The 20699-nt window shown below is 40.8% G+C and overlaps 1 protein-coding gene across 1 annotated transcript; it reads right to left on the bottom strand.

The window, feature by feature from the left end:
- cnpy1 (canopy FGF signaling regulator 1) lies at positions 1-20334 on the bottom strand. The gene is made up of 6 exons (XM_030073563.1): positions 20128-20334; positions 10995-11097; positions 10598-10713; positions 2610-2822; positions 1270-1366; positions 1-182 (listed from the first exon to the last, which is right to left on the bottom strand). The coding sequence occupies exons 2-6, from the start codon at positions 11086-11088 to the stop codon at positions 142-144; spliced, it is 561 nt and encodes a 186-aa protein (XP_029929423.1). The 5' UTR covers positions 11089-11097; positions 20128-20334; the 3' UTR covers positions 1-141.
- Between the last annotated feature and the right edge of the window lie 365 nt (positions 20335-20699).

Genomic DNA, 20699 nt, shown 5'->3' with positions numbered 1-20699 from the left:
TGCAGTTTCAATAAGATTATTTATTTTAAAAGAATTAATTTCATTAATTTGTCAAAATATCATTTGTGTAAGGCCTCTTTTTTTCCAAATGCTTGTAACAATGCTGGTCCCAACGTCTTGTATCGAAAATATAAAATTATACTATAACTCCTCCTTCAGGAGATCGGCGCCTTCACAGTAGTCTGAAATTCAAAGCAGAAAGAAAAAATGAGCTCCTTCTATTTCTGTTAATAAATTAATAAATTGTTAAGCTTTCCAAGTTAATATAAAAATACATACATATATGAAAATTTTTTAAAAAGTTGGGTTTACGTAATGTTATGGATCTTTGAGAAGTAATTTGCAGGATGTTAGTGTAACAGTTTTTGTTTTTGTAACATATTGATTTATTAGACACACACACACACACACACACACACACACACACACACAGACACACACAGCACACACAGCACACACAGCACACACACACACACACACACACACACACACAGGCACACGCGCACACAGACACGCGCACACACACACACACACACACAAAATAGATTTCAGCTGCTGGTTGTGAGTAATTTTGCAGAATGTAACACTAAATATGTTTGTAAAGCCATTTCCCCACCTTGAAACAGTTTCTGGGTTTTTTGTAATAATCAGTGTAATTCAGCTCATCTACGAAATGACAAGAAAGGTTTGCTGTGCCTCTGCACAGCCGGTGGCTTTCAGCTGCTTCAGCGATTCTAACAAAATGGCGGCCTTCGTACATTTCTGCTATTACATAATGATGTGAAAGCCAAACTGCTAGCAGGCAAATGTACATGCCGTAAAATGATTGAATTTACCGTGGCTTAGCTTGTTGTGTAAAATCATCACTGCGTGCGTCAGCCAAGAGATGCATGGTAAATGAGGTGGCAACATTAAATAACAGCAATGACATAACCAGATCTCCAGTATCATACCAAGCTCACAGTAAGCAGGCATTCTCTACTTGGTATCATTTGTGAATCTGACTTAGAGCCATTCATTTATTTAGCCGGTTATTCAATGAGGTGCTTACAAATTCATTATTATTTTTTTTTTCTTGAATGTAAAGCTGTTCCTCTAATTGATTCCACTTAAATTTGTGCATTGATGCGAGTGGTAATATAGATATCCTCAAGGAAAGGGAGGGAGGAGAGGGAATAAAAGGGGCCTTATAGACAAAGCAGAGGAAAATGCCACATCAGGTCTTCAGTAGAAATATATAAATAAGTACAAAAGCCAAAGCCGTGGTACCTGAGACTGTGTTGCATAACTCCTCCACCATATGCTCTGTATTCTGGCTGAAGAGAGAGATGATATCATCCTCCAACTCCTCCACTATGGTTTCACACTGACAGAAAAACACGAATGAATAAAAAGACTTGGCTTGGAAGGGGAGGGGGGCAGCCATGCATACAGAACAGATATATGCTCGTCATGTCTTTTCACACAATGGTGGGCATGGCGCTTCCAGGGCGGTGGCCATTTTTCCCTCTGTTTGCCAAAGCGCTCAGCCATCTTGTCACTGTGCGGCCGCAGCGATATGCCACAGCTCATCACCTCGTTCACCTAGAGGATCAGCTGGAAACCTCAGCCTTACCCTTCCACCCGACAGTAGCACTGTTTTTTTTATATATATATATATCTCTGTCACCTACTAGCCACACACAGAATTAAAAATCTCATTTTGAATAATGACTTGGCTAAAAAAAACAGCATCCTGACTAACATAAATATGCAAAATAATGTTCTGAATTTTAATTGTGAATGCAAAGCTACAATGACGAGCAGACGTGGGCTAGACAAAGCACAGAAAACTGCATTGTGAGCCAGTCTTAAGACCATTCCTAATCACTTTACACTCGCTAGGAGCTGGAAATGTTACACTTTTAAGTGCAATGAGTGGACCTCTGGGACATTAATCAAGAGCCAGATAATGTCACTTTGTCCAAAAACCCTACAGAAAATGACAGTGAGGGAGTGACTGTCAAACATAAAATAAATTTGTTCTTTGCTTGGTTTGGATTTTGATGAGAGTCCAACTCCAGAGCTGATCCCAGCACAAATCAAAACATTATTAGCAACAAGGTACAGTAGTAAATTATATGTCATGGATGTTATTTAGTCTATGGTTACTACAGGAAGAATAAAGTGAGTATTAGCAGGTATAATAAAATAAATTTATAAATGGAAAAATCTAGTGGATTTTCAAATAATATATTAATATACAAGGCAACCTGCATTTTATGCTTCAACTAAAATCCAAATTTCAGTCCCATTCACAAAAATACTGTTCATGTTTTAGTCACATGACACAACATGTGTATAATTTGGCAAAGCTACCAGGACAAAGCAGGGATGGTGGCAGCCGCCTCCAACCTTAAGACACCTCCATGTAGAACATTTAACAAATACAGTGACACATATACAAGAACTACTCATCTGAGGTATTTATTTTGAAACAAAATGGCTATTTCATGTTTGCAACAGAGTCACCCGTCCTCTATCTGACAAATGATCTAAACTTGAGAGTCATGCAACTATGATTGTACACTGAAAAAAATATGTGAATAATAATCCTGTTTTATACTCACTGCAAATTTCAAGGCGTTGGATGCCTCGGGACCGTCGAACTGGAAGTTTTTAAAGTCAGGGAAATCTCCAGGGGCCCCCTCGCTCCTGGGAGCAAACCTCCTGTACTGTTTCTGCTGGCTAGTGGGGTCAACATAGAGTGCGTAGTCACTCATACTGCCACAAACCCCGTCCAACAGCTCGCTGAGATGAGTCTCAGACCGTGCAAAAGGGATCTGTTCATAAAAAAAAAAAAAATGGTTGGTTAATGCATATACATTGTATTCAAAATTGTTCCTTAGTCTTTTCCAATCTTATCTTCCTCAACTATATAAAAAAGAAAAATTAGCAGAGAAGAATGTGCTTCTCAGAATCTAAAGTGATAAAGGAGCTGGGGCGCTGGGTAAAAAATACAACCATGCAGGCACAAGGTCTCAGGTTCAGAGCTGGGACTGTTATCGCATGTCACCCTCCAACCGTCCAAAAACCTTCCTGTCTCTTTTAAATAAAGAAGGAAAAAAAATGAACCACACATTTACACCAACATGTCTGAGGTGGTCAAGAGGATGCGTAGATTCAGGTGTCCCTGGGACTGATCAGGAGGGCAACATGTCAAAAATAAAGCAAAACAGGAAAAAAAAAAAAAATCTTAAAAGTCCACGTCCAAGTCTGAGATAGTGGACTACCTGCGCCAGGTCAGGTGATCCTCATACTTTTCAAAACAGCCCTGGCAGCCAAACAGCAAAAACAACGAAACAAGTAAAAAGGCTGGCCTATTGTGGGGAAAAAAAACATCTTGAAAATAGAATATATATATAGATATCTATATCTATATCTATAGCTATATATATATAGATATAGATATCTATATCTATATATATATAATGTTGAAAATCCTCCTCGGTGTCTAAGCTGACCCTGGTTCCAGGCTCGGTTACACTGCAGGACATCCTCTGGGTCAAGCGGGGTGACCCCTTGTTTCCGCTGTGTTTCCTCCATCCACACGAACAAACCTCACCCTTCCACTCTGACTTTTAACCTGGACGAAGAATATCCTCCCCAGCTCACAGGTCTTCTCCGTACCCCCATATCCCCGCCACCCCACCTTTTTTTTTGGACTGGGGACAAAACAGCGAGGCGAGCAGTGTCTAGACGGGTCAAGACAGGTGCAGTGCCCTGCTCCCGCCCTCCCCGGAAGGAGATAGGGTGACAGGGGTGACGCCCGGGGTTCAGGGGGCGAGGACGGAGGGCTGAGGGGAAGGGTGAAAGGGGTGAAAGGACTCTCTTTACTCCTCCGACTGGGCTGAGGAAGGCCAAGGGAGGGGTTTGATTTCCTGACAGTGTAAAGGGCGGTGGTTTAAGGAGGAGATAGGGACAACCGGGAGACCTCAACAGGAGCCAAGTGCAGGGTAAACAGCTCAGTCGCATCCTTTCACCCTTCTCCCCATCTTCCTGTGCTTCTTTTTAGCCCATTCATCCCCCCCCCTCCCCTCCATCCTCTGATGATCAAAGGAGGAAGTCTTCCTTGTCTTCTTTGGTCAAAAGGTGCCGGGATAGGGTGGGGGTTCGGGTTGGGGGAGTTGGGGTGCAGCGGGGAGATGAAGGAGGGAGGGATGGTAGGGGCATCTTGCAGATGAACTGGATTTTGTTGTGATGTGGATATATCCCCCTGACCCTTTTGTCTCCTGTCAGAATTGGCTATGTGGACCCTTCCGGCCAAGCCTACTGATTGCATCTCTCTCTCTCTCTCTCTCTCTCTCTCACACACACACACACACACACACACACACACACACAATTTCAGATGTGACCAAGTGACAAAAGGTTCCCTCTGCCATCTGTTTTCTAGCAACAAGCTAAAGCTTCCTTCGCTCTCTCCAGTCACTTTTCTTTTAAAAAGACAATAAATAAATAAATAAATATACAAATAAAAATCTCCTCTCTCCACCCCTGGCCATTCCTCTTTTTGACAACCACCCCCTCTCTCATTAAAACCAACCCCACCTCTCTAACTTTTTATTCATCCCTTGAGCTTGACGACATTGTTGTGTTGAGGAGGGAGGAAGTGGGCCAGCGGCAGAATGTGTTACAGCACGGGGCCAAAGGTTGGAGGGCAGGCACGGAGGGATGTAGGTCACGTTGGCCAAAGACGATGAGGTTCACCTATCAATCAAAACCGGTTTGTGACAACTCTGACACTGTCAGGGCCACCTAATCCATAAACAGCTTGTATCCGCTCAAAGACATATTTAAAGAATCCCAACAGTTTGGACACGATACATTTCACAGCATGATGATGGTGTACCTGAAAACTATGTCAAAGTGTGTTAGCTTACATTTGCATAGGTCCTTTGGTTTTTTTAATGTTTGGTGATAATGTTTGTTCAATATTAATTTCATTTCCTTTTTCCCACTTTTTTTCTTTTTCTGAATATCCTGAACACTGGATTATGATAATGACTGGATAATCCTTGGATAATGACTGTTTGAAAACTGAATGACTGTTTGAAAACTGTTAACCTAAATAAAGTTTACATCCTAAAAAATACGAGAACATCAAATTATTGGTCGAACGCATGTCTGATGAAATCTGATGTGAAATTTAAATCATCACATTATCACTGTAGGATTATTCAGCAACTGGAAACCAAAATAAACTTTAAATCCTGCACAAAACTCTGCAGGGGAGCTATGATTATTAGAGACCGCTCTTTTTTTCCTGCAGTATATTAGATGAGAATTTGATGAAATTGTGTTTAAATCGAAACTAAATCCTCTACCCCCGTCTTGAAAAAACCCCACACCCCCCTCCAAAAAAAAAAAAAACCCTCTCTTCCCTGCCACATAACAAAAACACGTCAGTGCATCCCAGCCCGTGGGCTTGGGTCTGAGTCATTATCATGCCATGCTGCAAAATGGTTTGGAATTAAACTCCTTCCTTGCCAGTCGGAGGCTTCTGAAAGGGAGCTGTCAATCACAGCGTTGTTTGAAGAATGGGGCGGGGGGGTTGAGGGGTGGGGGGCAACCGGCCGGGCCAGAGAATAGGCTTCTCAGGGATGCTATCCTCCATTCAATTCCCATTGGACAGAGAGCCATTATTGCACCACTGTGGACAGGGGCCTTTCAATTTCATTGTCCAGGCGATCTGGGCCAATGAAGACCCATAAATTAATAATAATAATATTGTCATCAAAGTGGCAGAATGTAAGGCTGAAATGTCATTTTGATCATGTGTTATTATGCCATTTGAACCACAGGATTAGGGAATAAGAATGTGCGTGCAAAGGTTTGATGATACAATATCACTTCATTATGATGAGGAAGAGTTATTTCTGAGGCTTGCTGAGAATTTGATCGTAATTAGCTGCCGAGCATGACTGTAGATGACATTCATCCTCAGAATGCCATTATAGTATAGCCTAGAGCTGGTTAATATTTGGCATTTAGAGGAGGATAGAGAACAGGTGAGCCCCGTTGTGGCACTTATTGGCTGGCTGCTCTGCTAAATCATGAAACCAAAAAGAAACCCAGGGCTGGAACACGCTGCAGAACCTTGTAGAAAGCAAAGTAAGCGAGATTCGAAAAATGGACGTCACCCCGCTCGGTCACATTTCTGGGCCATGATATACTGTGTCAGTGTGTCAGCGGGCCATTGTGCATCGTCTCATTCTCAATGCATGACTTCCCACCGGTCTCTATGAGATCAGCGCGCTGCTCCAACTAAGTTCAATGTCTTTGGAGGCCTTAAACATTTCATTGTTGCCCCAGGCAGGTTTAACTTTTGTGGCATCGAACGGACCCATACCCCCAGGAAGTCATACTGTGAGGAGGGCAAAGAGCAGAGACTTAAAACCTGCAAATCCTCCTTGGTGATGGCATCTAAGCTGTGACATCCCACCCTCTTCGATTCACGCTAGGTCAAAAGCTGCTGAAAAGGAGGGAGCCGGGAGGGCATGGGATCAAGGTTTGGCTTCTCCTTTAGCTCAGTAACATTTGATTGACCAAACAATGCAACAGGTGGAGGTTTGTTTCAGTTGAGGGCAGGGGAGGAGCGGGATCTCTGGGCGAACCTTACTACCCTGGCCTGATAACTAGCCAGTTATATAACCAAAACCAACTCATCTGGGGTGGCATTAAAGCAAAATCCTCTAAAACTGCTGGATATCACCAGTTTGTCTCTGATGTCCAATGCATTCCAGGAGACACAGTCTAATGTGCTTTTTTAGTGAACCTGCCTTTCCTGAATCTGCCTCATCAACTTCTAGTTCAGTTAGTAATTTGTGAAGTATAGTAGGATCAAGAGAGCAAGAGGTTTCCTAGTCAAGAAAGTGCTGATCAAACAACAAAAAAGACAAATCACAAAAACTCAACTTGGGGCTATGATAAATTCTGGCCGATTGAGGCTACTGTCAGATGAAAAATCTGCCTCTTCTTCAGTGGGCTTGTCCTTGAATGGTTGTTGAACAGGGGTGCAAAATGGCAGCTCTAGAAAGAAGCCAATGCTCCCTGATTGTGAAGGACTAACATGAAAAGCTGACATTTACCGCTGAGAGACGGCTAAAATATTTTCTGTTATTAAATTCATTGCAGCTGCACTGGAAATACTTCAATGCAAAGCCATGTCATCTGTGCTTGGCCAGTTATCTGTAGCACTAAGAAAAATACATGACCAAGCATCAAAATGGAGTCAGAGGTGCAAGGTACATTACCAAAAGTTGTTTTCTGACTGTGTAAAAGTGTTTTAGGCTGGATTTTTCCGTATATCTTGCAATTTTATGAATCTTCCCATTTCATTATTTAATATGCTATAATTACATAACATGATTATGGCATGTGAGAGTTAGCATAACCTCTATCAAAACCAGTTTACTGCAAACCCACTGCTCTTTCTTTTAAAAGACGCGCACAATGCTTGGGGGCAAACTAAATGGAATCTAAGCAGGACCCACAGGGGGGCAGAAGAAGAGTAATTAGCATTCATATCTAAATTAATCCACCTTTAGACAACTGCCTAATGAGAAGCTAGAAATATGACACAGATTGCAGCATTAATAGCAACATGAAGGACACTTGCCTTTGTTGCAGCCCCATGGTACAACGGCAGTATTCTCAAACAGTGTATCTTGGCAGTTTTGCCATCAACTGTGACCGACAGTAGTTAAAAGATCTGCATTATTTTTGTGTCATTTTGCAATCCCAATAACTTTCTTGATATCAAAAAAACTGACAGTGCAGTAGCCCTGGGCAAAACAGTGACTGAATTTGATTCAAACAGCGGGGGAAAAACAAGAAAACTGAGATCTGGTGTTTTTTTGCCGATGGTAAAACTCAAATGAAGACAAAATGGAGACAAAATCCACTTCACAGAGTTCCCCGAAATAAACTTCTCTAAATTCTTACTTATCATGCTTTAATTGAAGGTCATTTTTTTTTAAATCAATAAATTCAAACCTTCAGCAGTTATATTTGTGTGGCTGATCTAGATTGTATTTCTGGATTGCTGGAGTTCTGCTCCTTTTTGTGATATGCCGCACCCACCACCATACTGCCTTTTGGCCAATCAGCATGAAAGGGTATTTAGTTCTTCCTTGCCCCATGACCAAGCTGCCCACAAAGTTCTGCAATGTTATATGAATCTGTCAAAATTGATGTGCCTTTTTGTGATAGGTGACATCTAGCATCATGCCTCTTTTTGACCAATCAGCGTGAAAAGTTAATCAGCTCTTTCTTGGCCAGTGTCTAACCTTTCACAGTCTCTTTGAGATATCCTGCTAACCAGCAGACAAACAAAGTGATGGGCAGGGGTGAAAAAAAAAAAAACGTCCAACTCCACTGACCGAGGTAATTAAGACAAAACTGCACTGTCTTTCACTAGAAACTGGGATTTTTAGGCCTCTGATTGCCAAAGGATATCTGTTGATGTTGATGAAGTATGCAATAGACACCTCTTATAAATAAAACTGTATGTGTGCTTTGCTTATTTTGGCAATCTGCAAAGCAATTTGAAAGAGCACTTAATAATACCAGAAGGTGATAGCTAATTGTAAATGCAACCTTTTTCTTGGCAGCAAATACCCACCTTCTTTGAGTTATCAATGACAGTCTAAACAGGGATTAAGCCTAGGAAATCAGTAGTGGAGCTGGACACCTCATGATAGCCTGATCCCTGGGTAGCAGAGGATACCCAGGCCCCACTGGGACGCGACCTCATTAGAAGAGGAACAATAACCTGGATCCATAGTTGCAGAGCATCGCACAGATACAGGCATAGTGATACCAGAGATCAATTTGTTCCACAGGAGAATGGAGTTGCAATGATTCACTGATGCTCTGAATATGGCTGCAGGAAGTCCAAACTGAAGAAAAAACGCTGACTCAATCCAAACTGCATGAATCCCCAATAATACAAGAGAGGGGTGTGTTCCAACACGTGCCCTTTGGGGTACAGGTGACCAGATCAACAACAAACAGCACAGATGGAGGATTCCTCCCTGCAATACCGATGTTAATAAAGGCTTTTTGCTCTCCAAATAATCTTATCTGGGTGGAATACTTTGCTATGGCAGTGTAGTAGCCTGGCAGGCATGATTCAAGCTTGGCTAAGAAAAGAAACCCTGGCAAGTGCTACTTTTACAAATAGCCATACAACCACTGTCAAACACAGTGCTGTAGGTTTTCCACGATTGTACATTTTTTACAGCTCTGTTTACCTCCCCAGTCCGCCGTGGATATCAGCTGTATGGCAATTACACACGAGCTACAATAGTTGGGCATGTTTGAACTCTGGAGTGTAAACCTACCATAACTGGGTCTAGACTCAGTCTGTAGCATTTTGAAATGTACTTTGGTCATAATGACATATTTTTCATGAGATTTATATTAATACAAATTTAAATGTAGAACTGCAACATACTGCTTATTCAGTTTAATTGCTGAGATTATTTTATTTTAATTTTAGTACTAGATTCTTTTAACTGGAAATTTGGACATGACAAAATAAAGTGCATCAATAAAGTAAAGGCAGAATACAGTGCTCATCTCTGCTGACTGACAGTTCACTGGCTGCACATTTTGTAAAGCTGTGACAGTTCAGTTTCTGTTGCTCATGGAGAACTGACTCTGTAGCGAATGTGATTTCAAATATAGCTAATGACAATATTTCAGCAAAAATGTACATAACAGTGATTTTGAATGTTGGGCCCTTTTACTACAATTTAGCCACATTTTACATAGCAACAAACCAATGTGCAAATCATGCGAGGGGTTTTCAAGATTTTGAATTTCTAATGGAAAGATCCACCCTATGATGTTCAATTTCTCTGCTGTTCATAAACCACAGAATTGATAAATGGCTGTCTAAAGCAAACCTCAGGGACTATTTTCCCTCGAAGAGATCATTTCACTCTGCCCAATTTCGAGTCATCAAAACACAACAGTGCTGCTACTGCTCTCCCACATAACAGCTAGAGGGGAAGAGAATTCATATAAAAAATAATAATAATTTTTCAAAATGGGCTAACTATCCCTTTAAAAGATGCACTCACCAGCTCAAAATGGCAGTGAGGGCTAACGTTTGAATTTTGGGGACTCCTGTATAAGAAATGTGGTGGAGTTAGTGAAGAGATTCAGCCACCACTGGTGAGTCCAGGTTCCTCTGGACGGAGCGCTCACTGCTCACTGCTTTTTGGAAGACAAAGGTTTCACTCTTTAGTTTCATTTAGTGAGAAATCTTTCCCACACACGTCCTGTGTAGATAAGATGTGCTACCAGGAACACAAATGCTAGAATTAAAGTTAACAGTTGACTGACAGTGTCTCAACTGATGGGGATGGGAAACTCCTTTGTTGCAGCCCCACACTGTAATGTAAACTGGATTTTTTTTTTTTTTTGTAAAAAAAAATCAAAACATTAATAATGTAAAAGCTTTAAATTATTAATAATATCTGGAGCTCTTCTAGAAAGATTATTTTAAGAACAGATGTATCTGTGCATATACTGGATTGTACTGTACCTTTTTGTCTTTCATGGTCCCATCAGGGTTGAGTCTGAAGCTGCCGATGTTGATGGTTTTCTTTGGGTCCACCTGACTGATTGAGTAGTTCAGTTCGTCCACAATAGCCCTGCATGCTGGAGAATACAGGTCAAGCTCACTAACAGCACACGGATCAGCTTTAGTTAACTGTCCTGGCACTCTACTGCACATCAGTATGTCTCACACTATACAAAGTACGTCTTCACTTGGTTGTTGAGTCCAAAGGCAAGCAATGCAATGTGTAAGGTGTGACAAATATTTACTGGTCAAAAACAGTTTCAGTTATGCAGCTTTTTCTTTAGGCAAGCAGACGAAAAGGAAAATCTATTTCCATCGTTTTCGCCTAACAAATCCATCTGATCAAGAACCGACTTACCAGAACAGTACAGTGTCTTGTCCTTTTTCCCCTGGCTGCTATTCACAAAGACAGATAGCACCACCACAGTCATCTGAATAATCCATGAGGCCATATTGACAACCTAATAGGACAGAGAGACAGTATGATAGGGCTGTAAGCACAGAGCAGATGACTGAGTTTCCACCAGTAAACACAGGCCTCTCTCTGAGCTTGACGATTACACTGACAGTTGACTAAATGTAGCAGGAAACTGCAGCTGAACTGATCAAACGGATCTGATTTGTCTTTAGATAATTACTGTGCTTTTGGTGCCAGAGACTGAAAGGTTGAAATCTGTTGTAGAAAGGAACAGTGTTTGAGCCCTCATTTTTTTCATTTCCCTCTTGCACACACTGCTAAATACAAACAGCCAAAGCTGACATTTTCACTTCAGCATATCGATGAACAGTGGTGCCAAAAAAAAAGAGAGAGAGATCAAAAATAAAAAATATCAAAGAATTTTCCTATGAAAGTGTGAAAGCAACCCCAGATTCAGTCCCTCTCCCAGTCCCCTTCTAGTTGGAAAACTGCAATACATCGGGCATGTTTTTTTTTCTTCCATTTTTATTCTTACATTATTGGAACATGTCTGCACACAGAACTACCTTTGAACTACAGACAGCTTATTTAAAGCATGTCCACATGCTGATGTGTCTAAGGGTACATTCTTGCTGCAAGCCTTAGCGCCCAATTTCGGTCTTTTTACTAACAGAACATTTTTCAAAGATATATTTTTATGGTCATTTCTGCTTTTTTTTTTAGACAGGCACAGTAGAGAGAGACAGGACAGCCTCAGTAGTATGTGGTATGCGTTCTACACAATGAACATTTTTTTTTATTCTGACTTCGTATTCATCTTGAATGCGACTCTTATCTGGTATCAGTTTGCACACCTACATCCTAAAATGACCCACATCTGACCCAAATAGTGGTCCAACATGAAGTCCACCATGAGAGTTCTGGAGAGAGTTCAGAGAGTTCAGGAGAGTTCTGCCTGGGACTCCACCTGTGAGGTTAAATTAAATTTGAATTTAATTATGTCTAATAGTCACCATCTAATGGACAGTTCCACTCTATTTAAGTCTCAGTCGAATATATCAGAGCTTTAAGAAAAATCCATGACCCCTTGCTATAATTATGTGTTGGATGTTTACATGAATGCTGTTCACAAGTCAGAAGTTGGTACTTGCGCTAAATACCTAGCTAAATGCCTAAATACAACACAAATTCATAATTTTGCCCTTGTACACCACCACAACGGATCTTAATGATAAAGACGTGACTGAAGTGCAGACTTTCAGATTTAATTTAAGGGGCTGATCAAAAATATGGCCTTAACCGTTTAGGAATTACAGCCAGTTTTACACATTGTCACCACATTTTCAGAGCCTCAAATGTCACTGGACAAACTATACATAACATACATAACTATAATTATCAGGATTATATTCAACATTTGGAGGACAATCCTTTGCAGCCTATAGGTGGGTTTCCATCCACCTGTTTTTATTCACATTTTCAATATGTGCATTAAAAACCCGAATGGAAACACTGAAAATTCAAAAAAATCTCCAAATATTGCCAAAAAAAGTTTTAACACCTGGGGGAGGTGGAAGAGTTGGTGTACTGATAAAGTGAAAGTGCAAATAAGCTGCTATGGAAACAGGTTTATTGAATACACGGTGACATCCACAATCATGTGACTTCTGTTCCACTGTACAGAGGAAAATTGGCGGCAGACGGCAACAACAGCCAGTCTGTTTGGACCGAAGAAGAGACTTGAACTTTTCTTGAACTAATTAAAGAAAACAATATTAATGCTACACTGGATAGCAAACAACAAAGTTTGGATTTTTGACTGACGCGCCTGTAATACGTCGTCACGTTGCATCCTCTTCCTCTGCAGTGGTTTAATGTCTCCCGGCTGGAGAATTAGCGCCACCTATTGCTCACCTCGATGAACCAACTCCAAATATTCGCATAACAGAAGTGGATGGAAACACGCATAAATTCGCATTTTGTTTTGACGATTTTCTGAAAATTTGGTTAAAATTTGAGATATATTTGGATGGAAACCCGACTTATGACTGCCTGAAGTCTGGAACCCATGGACAACATCAGCAAATTACATCAGCAAAATACATGTGTTTGCTAGAGCTGGATCAAGAACAGTTTGATGTCCTCTAAACTGACGGAAGCAAAGTGCATAAAGGGCTGCACATGTCCTTTAAAGGTCCCTACATTACATCCTATGTTCACTTCTTACATCTTGTGCATGACATGCGGTCAAATCCTAGATGGGCTATTAAAAGACCATACCAGTGGTTTTGAATGTTGAGCCCATTTACTACAATTTAACAACATTTTACATTGCAACAAACTATTTTGCACATCATGCAAGAGTACTACATGTTTCACACCATATAATCAAAATCCCTTGATTTTCAAATATGACTCTTTGATCATAAACCATAAACCATGGAACTGAAAATTGGCTGTGGAAAGGCAACACTTCCTCAGGGACTATCTTTTTGCAGTGACCGTTTCACTCCACCCAATTTCAAGGCATCAAAACCCAACAGTGCTGCTGCTTTTAGGAAAACTGATGTGGAAGACATTATTACGGTGATGGAATATTGGTGTGAAGAAAGTCTGAAGTCTCAAAGTTCATTTTCATATTGTAGCTGATTTCTAAAATATGACTGCTCGCTTTGGGAAAAGATTAGCAGAAAGGTGAAGTACATGTATTTTGTAAATATTGCCCTAAACATGCACAATTACTGGTCCTTTAAGAGGGACAACGCGCAGCAAAGCATCACTTCCAATCACATATGGGAGTGATGTCATAACCCCAGAGTAGTCCTTGCGGCTTGCCTTGCCACCAGCCTTTGTTGCCAAATTAATTTGGGGAAATTTCTAAGGTTAAACAAATATCTGGGGCCAATACTGCCCTTTTGTAGAAACTCAGATATAGACCAGTTAGTGTGGTACACCTCTGATATGATGGATATGATGCAGGCTGACTGATTTAGGCTTTTCCTTTACTGGAAAATTAATAAATACAATACTACACTGGTCATCTGTAGGGAGCCCTTAAAGGAATACTCCAGACATGTATTTCAAATCCACATGATCTACTGTGTACATAAGACAGCTTTGGAGTTGCTGTAAGGTTTATTTTTTCACTTTGACACAGTCAGGCTAACAACTCCCATAGACCTCAAGTCTTTATGCTAAGCTAACAGGAAATGCTACCCATAGGAACTGCACCACTGGACGTACAGAGGGGAAAATGGTGTCCAACATCTGGTCTCAGTCTGGGGAAGTCGGAAAAATGAGATTTTGCCCAAAATGTTGGAGTATTCCTTTAACCTGAAGTGACTGTAGTATGACCTTTCAATCAGGTTCTACACAAGCACACATAAACATGTATTATCCTAATTTTTTATTATTATGCATTTTTTTTTTTTTTTATTTGTTTTGTTTTGTTTCAATGGATCATGTCCATGGTCTCAAAGCTTTTTGAGGAAAAACAATAAATTCTTGGAATTTGGAGGAAATTTATGGCATGAAAACAATCCAAACATCGTCTATTGGCAGCTCAAATCAAAATGCATTCAGCTCTGCACGTCAAAAACCCATAGCCTACTGGTTGAACCCCAGTCCAACCACAGCAGCAAAATCTTTCTATTAACTAAGAAAGTCAAATGTTCTCACTTATATAACTCACTATGCTGTGTGTTCTGTCAGAAACTGAATAACCAACAATGCTAAAATCAAACAAACAAGGCTGCAGCTCTGATGTCCTTTAAGTCATATCAAACCGAGAATTTAAACTTGAAGAACATCCGAATTTATGCAATTCAAAAGCTGAAAACAAGTGTGGAAACAGGCTTGGCAAAATGCCACTGGAAAACTGAGCATTGGGGCCAGACAGGGGCCCGAGCAGCTGAACATTTCCTATCATCTGTTGTGAGGATTGATAAATTACCACCATGTCCTCACATGACCTGGTTGGCAGTCTGGGGTTGCCTATCAGGACAGCTGGCAACTTGACAAGGTTTGGGGAAAAGTTTATTTAATTATTATTATTGATTTTATTTATTTATACTTTGAGAATTTTTGTAAACTGTGTAGTAATCCAAAAAAAAAAAAAAAAAAAAAAGTGCAGGATGAGAGGTCAGAAGCAAGTCGACGCCAAGTCTTTATCTGACCCTGAGGCGAGATTTGTCTCTCTGTGAAAAGCTGGGCCGATGCTAAAAACAGCGCTGCTCTCTGCCCCGCCTCCCTCCACGAGCACACATGCAACAAAGTGTGCATGTTTGTGTGTGAGAGAAAGGAAGACAGTTCAGACCTCATCCCCGCAATCACTGAAAACTGCAGAGGATTTACAAAACTGACATGGAAAATTTGCTGTGATAACGTAAAACCATTTGCTTCTTTGTTGGAGGAATAGTTCACCCATTTTGAAAAATGTGGTGTTATTCCACTTCCCCCCTACTTGTTATGTTGTGATGTGTACGTGCGGCTATATTAATCTGACGTAAAGAATGCTTCTGCGTATTTCTCCATTTATTGTTATTGTTAGATGCTTCTCAAAGGCACCTTTCACAATCAGGACTCACTGATCCAGGATCACAGATCTGATGTTTAAATATATTAGTCTAATAATCAGAAATATAGTTTGCTAGTCTTTTTTCTAATTTTCTTAAAATTTCTGTTTTTTGCTTTTTTTTTTTTTTTTTACCAATATAATAATGTTAATTAAATATTTTCTAATTCAAAGCAAGGTTTGTGTTGGTGTTTTTACTGCTGTAAATTTTGCCTCAGAAATTTTCCAGTTTACTACAAATTAATATTGGCCCTAAATAGCAGTTATCAGTGTCCATTCTATCTGTCCCTGGACATTCATTTCACGCGATTTTTAAAAACCGTCTTGTCAAGACAGGGCTGATGGTGAATCTGTGTCCATCAGATTTCCATGTCCACCAGACATTTTGACAGGCAGACAGATCACTCCCGCTGACCTTTTTCTGAATAATCAGATTCATAACCATCGGATTATTTGGGGGAAAAAATGCTACAAACACAGAGTAGGGCTGGCAAATACGGACAAAATCAAATATCACAATACCTTTGGCCAAATACTTTCATCCAGACATTGTGACAATACTGCAGGGATGACTGTTGGAGTTTTCATAAGATATTTACACATAATAGATTTTAATATTCATAATGTGGACTTGCTGACCAAGCAGGTGGAGGCAAATAACAGAGCAGCTACAACAGTCTAAAAAATTCTGGAAACTGCATTTCTTTACTGTAACGCAGCCTTTACCCAGTCTTCCCTCTGGGATCAATATAGTATTTCTGATTCTGATTTAAAACCAGGGATAGACAGCACTTCTGCCGTATCATATTACAGGATCCAAACTGTCCTATGATATCTATCATATCATAATAGGTGTCGAGGTCAATATCTGGCTCAGCCCTAACACAGAGACAAGAGAGTACACGCCATCCCCGTGTTGAACCACTCACTATCAAAGGCTTACACAAGAGGAGATCAGTCACTAGCTATTTTACCAGTTACTTTAAACCTTATGGTCTGTTTTTTTTAAAATAAAGTAGCACTACTTTGAGCAAAGCCTGTCTTCTCATATCTTCCCACTGCTCCACCCACCGCATTCATGTTCACGCAAACACAGGTCTATCCCTCAAAAATTCTGTCTTTTTTTTTTTTTTTTTTTTTCAAATATATATCACTGTTTGTCTGCTGGCCATAAAGTTGAACACAGCACCAACTACAGCGTGATCTGTTGTCATCACTCTAACAGCAGCCACTTCCGGACAGGAAACTGACAGGTCTGTTGAACTGCGGAAGCTTGTGAAATCCGCAAATTTGATTATTTCTGTGGTCGTTATTCAGCCATTATTGTAACGTACAAAGACGTACAGTTAAACGTGATGGTCTGAAAAATCGGACATTTCTGAAGTGATTATTTTAAGTTTCTTTGTTGCTTTGCTAGCATCTTTAATCAGACAGATTCTACACAACAGCGCCATCTATCATTAGTGGGTCTAATTGCTCATTTGGTGTTGGGATTATGGAGGTTTGCTCTTCGCATGTTTTAATCTGAAAAATCTTCATTTTTACCCGACACAGCCAAATACAGCACAGTCAACACTGACGCTGACCCAAGAAATCATACCCGCTAATACAAAGACCACCATTTCCATTTATGTTTTCCAAGCATTATACCAAGCTAACTTTAGGCACAAAACGCCCCAGTTTATGCTGGATTCACTTAGTTTTGAAATCTTATATCACCAAATATTTGGCAAATAAAAGACATTATATAGCACACTGAGTATTTAGTCTTTTTTACTGGTAACAATCACATCTATCTATCTATTTATCTATATAGTACAGGCCAAAAGTTTGGACACACCTTCTCATTCAATGCGTTTTCTTTATTTTCATGACTATTTACATTGTAGATTCTAACTGAAGGAATCAAAACTATGAATGAACACCTGTGGAGTTATGTACTTAACAAAAAAAGGTGAAATAACAGAAAACATGTTTTATATTCTAGTTTCTTCAAAATAGCCACCCTTTGCTCTGATTACTGCTTTGCACACTCTTGGCATTCTCTCCATGAGCTTCAAGAGGTAGTCACCTGAAATGGTTTTCCAACAGTCTTGAAGGAGTTCCCAGAGGTGTTTAGCACTTGTTGGCCCCTTTGCCTTCACTCTGCGGTCCAGCTCACCCCAAACCATCTGGATTGGGTTCAGGTCCGGTGACTGTGGAGGCCAGGTCATCTGCCGCAGCACTCCATCACTCTCCTTCTTGGTCAAATAGCCCTTACACAGCCTGGAGGTGTGTTTGGGCTCATTGTCCTGTTGAAAAATAAATGATCGTCCAACTAAACGCAAACCGGATGGGATGGCATGTCGCTGCAGGATGCTGTGGTAGCCATGCTGGTTCAGTGTGCCTTCAATTTTGAATAAATCCCCAACAGTGTCACCAGCAAAACACCCCCACACCATCACACCTCCTCCTCCATGCTTCACAGTGGGAACCAGGCATGTGGAATCCATCCGTTCACCTTTTCTGCGTCTCACAAAGACACGGCGGTTGGAACCAAAGATCTCAAATTTGGACTCATCAGACCAAAGCACAGATTTCCACTGGTCTAATGTCCATTCCTTGTGTTTCTTGGCCCAAACAAATCTCTTCTGCTTGTTGCCTCTCCTTAGCAGTGGTTTCCTAGCAGCTATTTGATCATGAAGGCCTGATTGGCGCAGTCTCCTCTTAACAGTTGTTCTAGAGATGGGTCTGCTGCTAGAACTCTGTGTGGCATTTATCTGCTCTCTGATCTGAGCTGCTGTTAACTTGCGATTTCTGAGGCTGGTGACTCGGATGAACTTGTCCTCAGAAGCAGAGGTGACTCTTGGTCTTCCTTTCCTGGGTCGGTCCTCATGTGTGCCAGTTTCGTTGTAGCGCTTGATGGTTTTTGCGACTCCACTTGGGGACACATTTAAAGTTTTTGCAATTTTCCGGACTGACTGACCTTCATTTCTTAAAGTAATGATGGCCACTCGTTTTTCTTTAGTTAGCTGATTGGTTCTTGCCATAATATGAATTTTAACAGTTGTCCAATAGGGCTGTCGGCTGTGTAGTAACCTGACTTCTGCACAACACAACTGATGGTCCCAACCCCATTGATAAAGCAAGAAATTCCATTAATTAACCCTGATAAGGCACACCTGTGAAGTGAAAACCATTTCAGGTGACTACCTCTTGAAGCTCATCGAGAGAATGCCAAGAGTGTGCAAAGCAGTAATCAGAGCAAAGGGTGGCTATTTTGAAGAAACTAGAATATAAAACATGTTTTCAGTTATTTCACCTTTTTTTGTTAAGTACATAACTCCACATGTGTTCATTCATAGTTTTGATGCCTTCAGTGAGAATCTACAATGTAAATAGTCATGAAAATAAAGAAAACGCATTGAATGAGAAGGTGTGTCCAAACTTTTGGCCTGTACTGTACACACACACACACACACACACACACATATAGATAGATAGATACATAATCATGACTCATACGGTCGTAATGTAATGTGTCAAAATAACTGCAATATATTTTTTCTTTTTCAGCCCTAACAGAGAACAAAAAATGAGGTTATTACATAATTGCTAAATAAGTAAGCACCTCTCATAAAAATCACTAATTCATTTCATTTAAAATCTATGCATCAACAAACCAGCCTACTGTTGGACATCCACAATATAATATAAGATAAGATAAGATAAGATAAGATATATAGTAACAGAGCATAACTTCTACAGTCACCCAGATATTCAAATTTCCCGCTTTATATTTTTGGGGGGGTGGTAGCTGGTTTCCGTTGGCCTGCTTCAGACACTCACACAGGTGCGCCCGTGCGCCCCTGAACAACGCCAGTGCCACTTCCTGCCAACCGACAGGCTCCTTTCTCTCTGAGGCTGCTTGTTATGGTCCAGGGCCCAGCTGGACAGTGTCAGACCAGCACATAAGCAAAGCAGATGTAAAGTACTTCAGCTCAAGCCTCGCTGGCGAACACCTGTTAATTGGGCTGTTATGGGGAGACACGTCACGCGAAACTCCGTTCAAAAATTCCGTAGTGTGATGTCGCTTTGTTTGTGAGCAAAGTCCATAACTAGTGAGAAAAAAAATCGAGACGTTTTAAGAGTGGTTAGGAACTTGCTTTAAATACGGCGTACAAGACGTTCACCAAGCACCACTGTACTTCCAGAAATGTTCTCTTCTTTAGCAGCTGGTTCATTCTGCTCCGCACCACTCACCGCTAAAATGTGGTCGAAGACAGCTGAAAAATCAGGTGTATCTGTTCTAAGTTAACTGTTTTTAGTTGCATGTGTGAATTAATTCATATATGCCGAATTAAAGACCAGTTTTTATCGACTCTGAAAAGGCATTATTATGTGCTCTAGCTCGTATGTTTGTTTGCTGTTACGCTAAGGCCTCTTCAAATAGTTATATTTTGAGTGAGCTTTGGACTAGCGCTCTCCTCGTCAGCTACATCAGCAGGCGGCTCGTCTTACCTGGCGGGGACAGCAAGGTAAACTCAGCAGCAGAGGTGGGCTCGTTCAGGCTCAGGTGGCTGCGGCGTGTGACTGACACTGTTGCTGAAACACGTACGAGCTGTCATAAAGTAATAGTTATCTGTACATGCTTTGAATCTCCAGACATTATCAATTTGTACCATCAGTCACGCTATGCTGAGACCTGTGTCAAGCTAGCAAGGTACGTGAATATAGTTTCCGGTTTTGACATTCAAAATTAACTCCTCGTTGAAGAACATTTCGAGTTTTGAGCAATTCAAGGAACTATGCGAAGTGATAGTAAATAATGAGTCTATTGCATAATTATTATTATGTTGAATTCCGCATTGTTTTTGCTCATATGTTTATTTTTCCCATAAGTGATTTTGTTTTTATGTGCTATTACCTTGGAGGTAAAATCACGTTTCCGGTTTACTGTGCGCAGTTATGCCAGACTCCTTGCACTTGCCGTTGTGGAGGTTGACGAATCTTTACGTGCCTGTCTGTGGCGTCGCCACGTTCAGACATGCAGCGGCCTGATGAGCCAATCGTGTTCCAAGTTCAAAAGGCGC

Source organism: Myripristis murdjan, chromosome 17 (assembly GCF_902150065.1).
Source record: "Myripristis murdjan chromosome 17, fMyrMur1.1, whole genome shotgun sequence".
NCBI lineage: Eukaryota > Metazoa > Chordata > Actinopteri > Holocentriformes > Holocentridae > Myripristis > Myripristis murdjan.
Note: the sequence above shows the minus strand (reverse complement) of the source record. Positions and strands in the feature narration are given on the sequence as shown.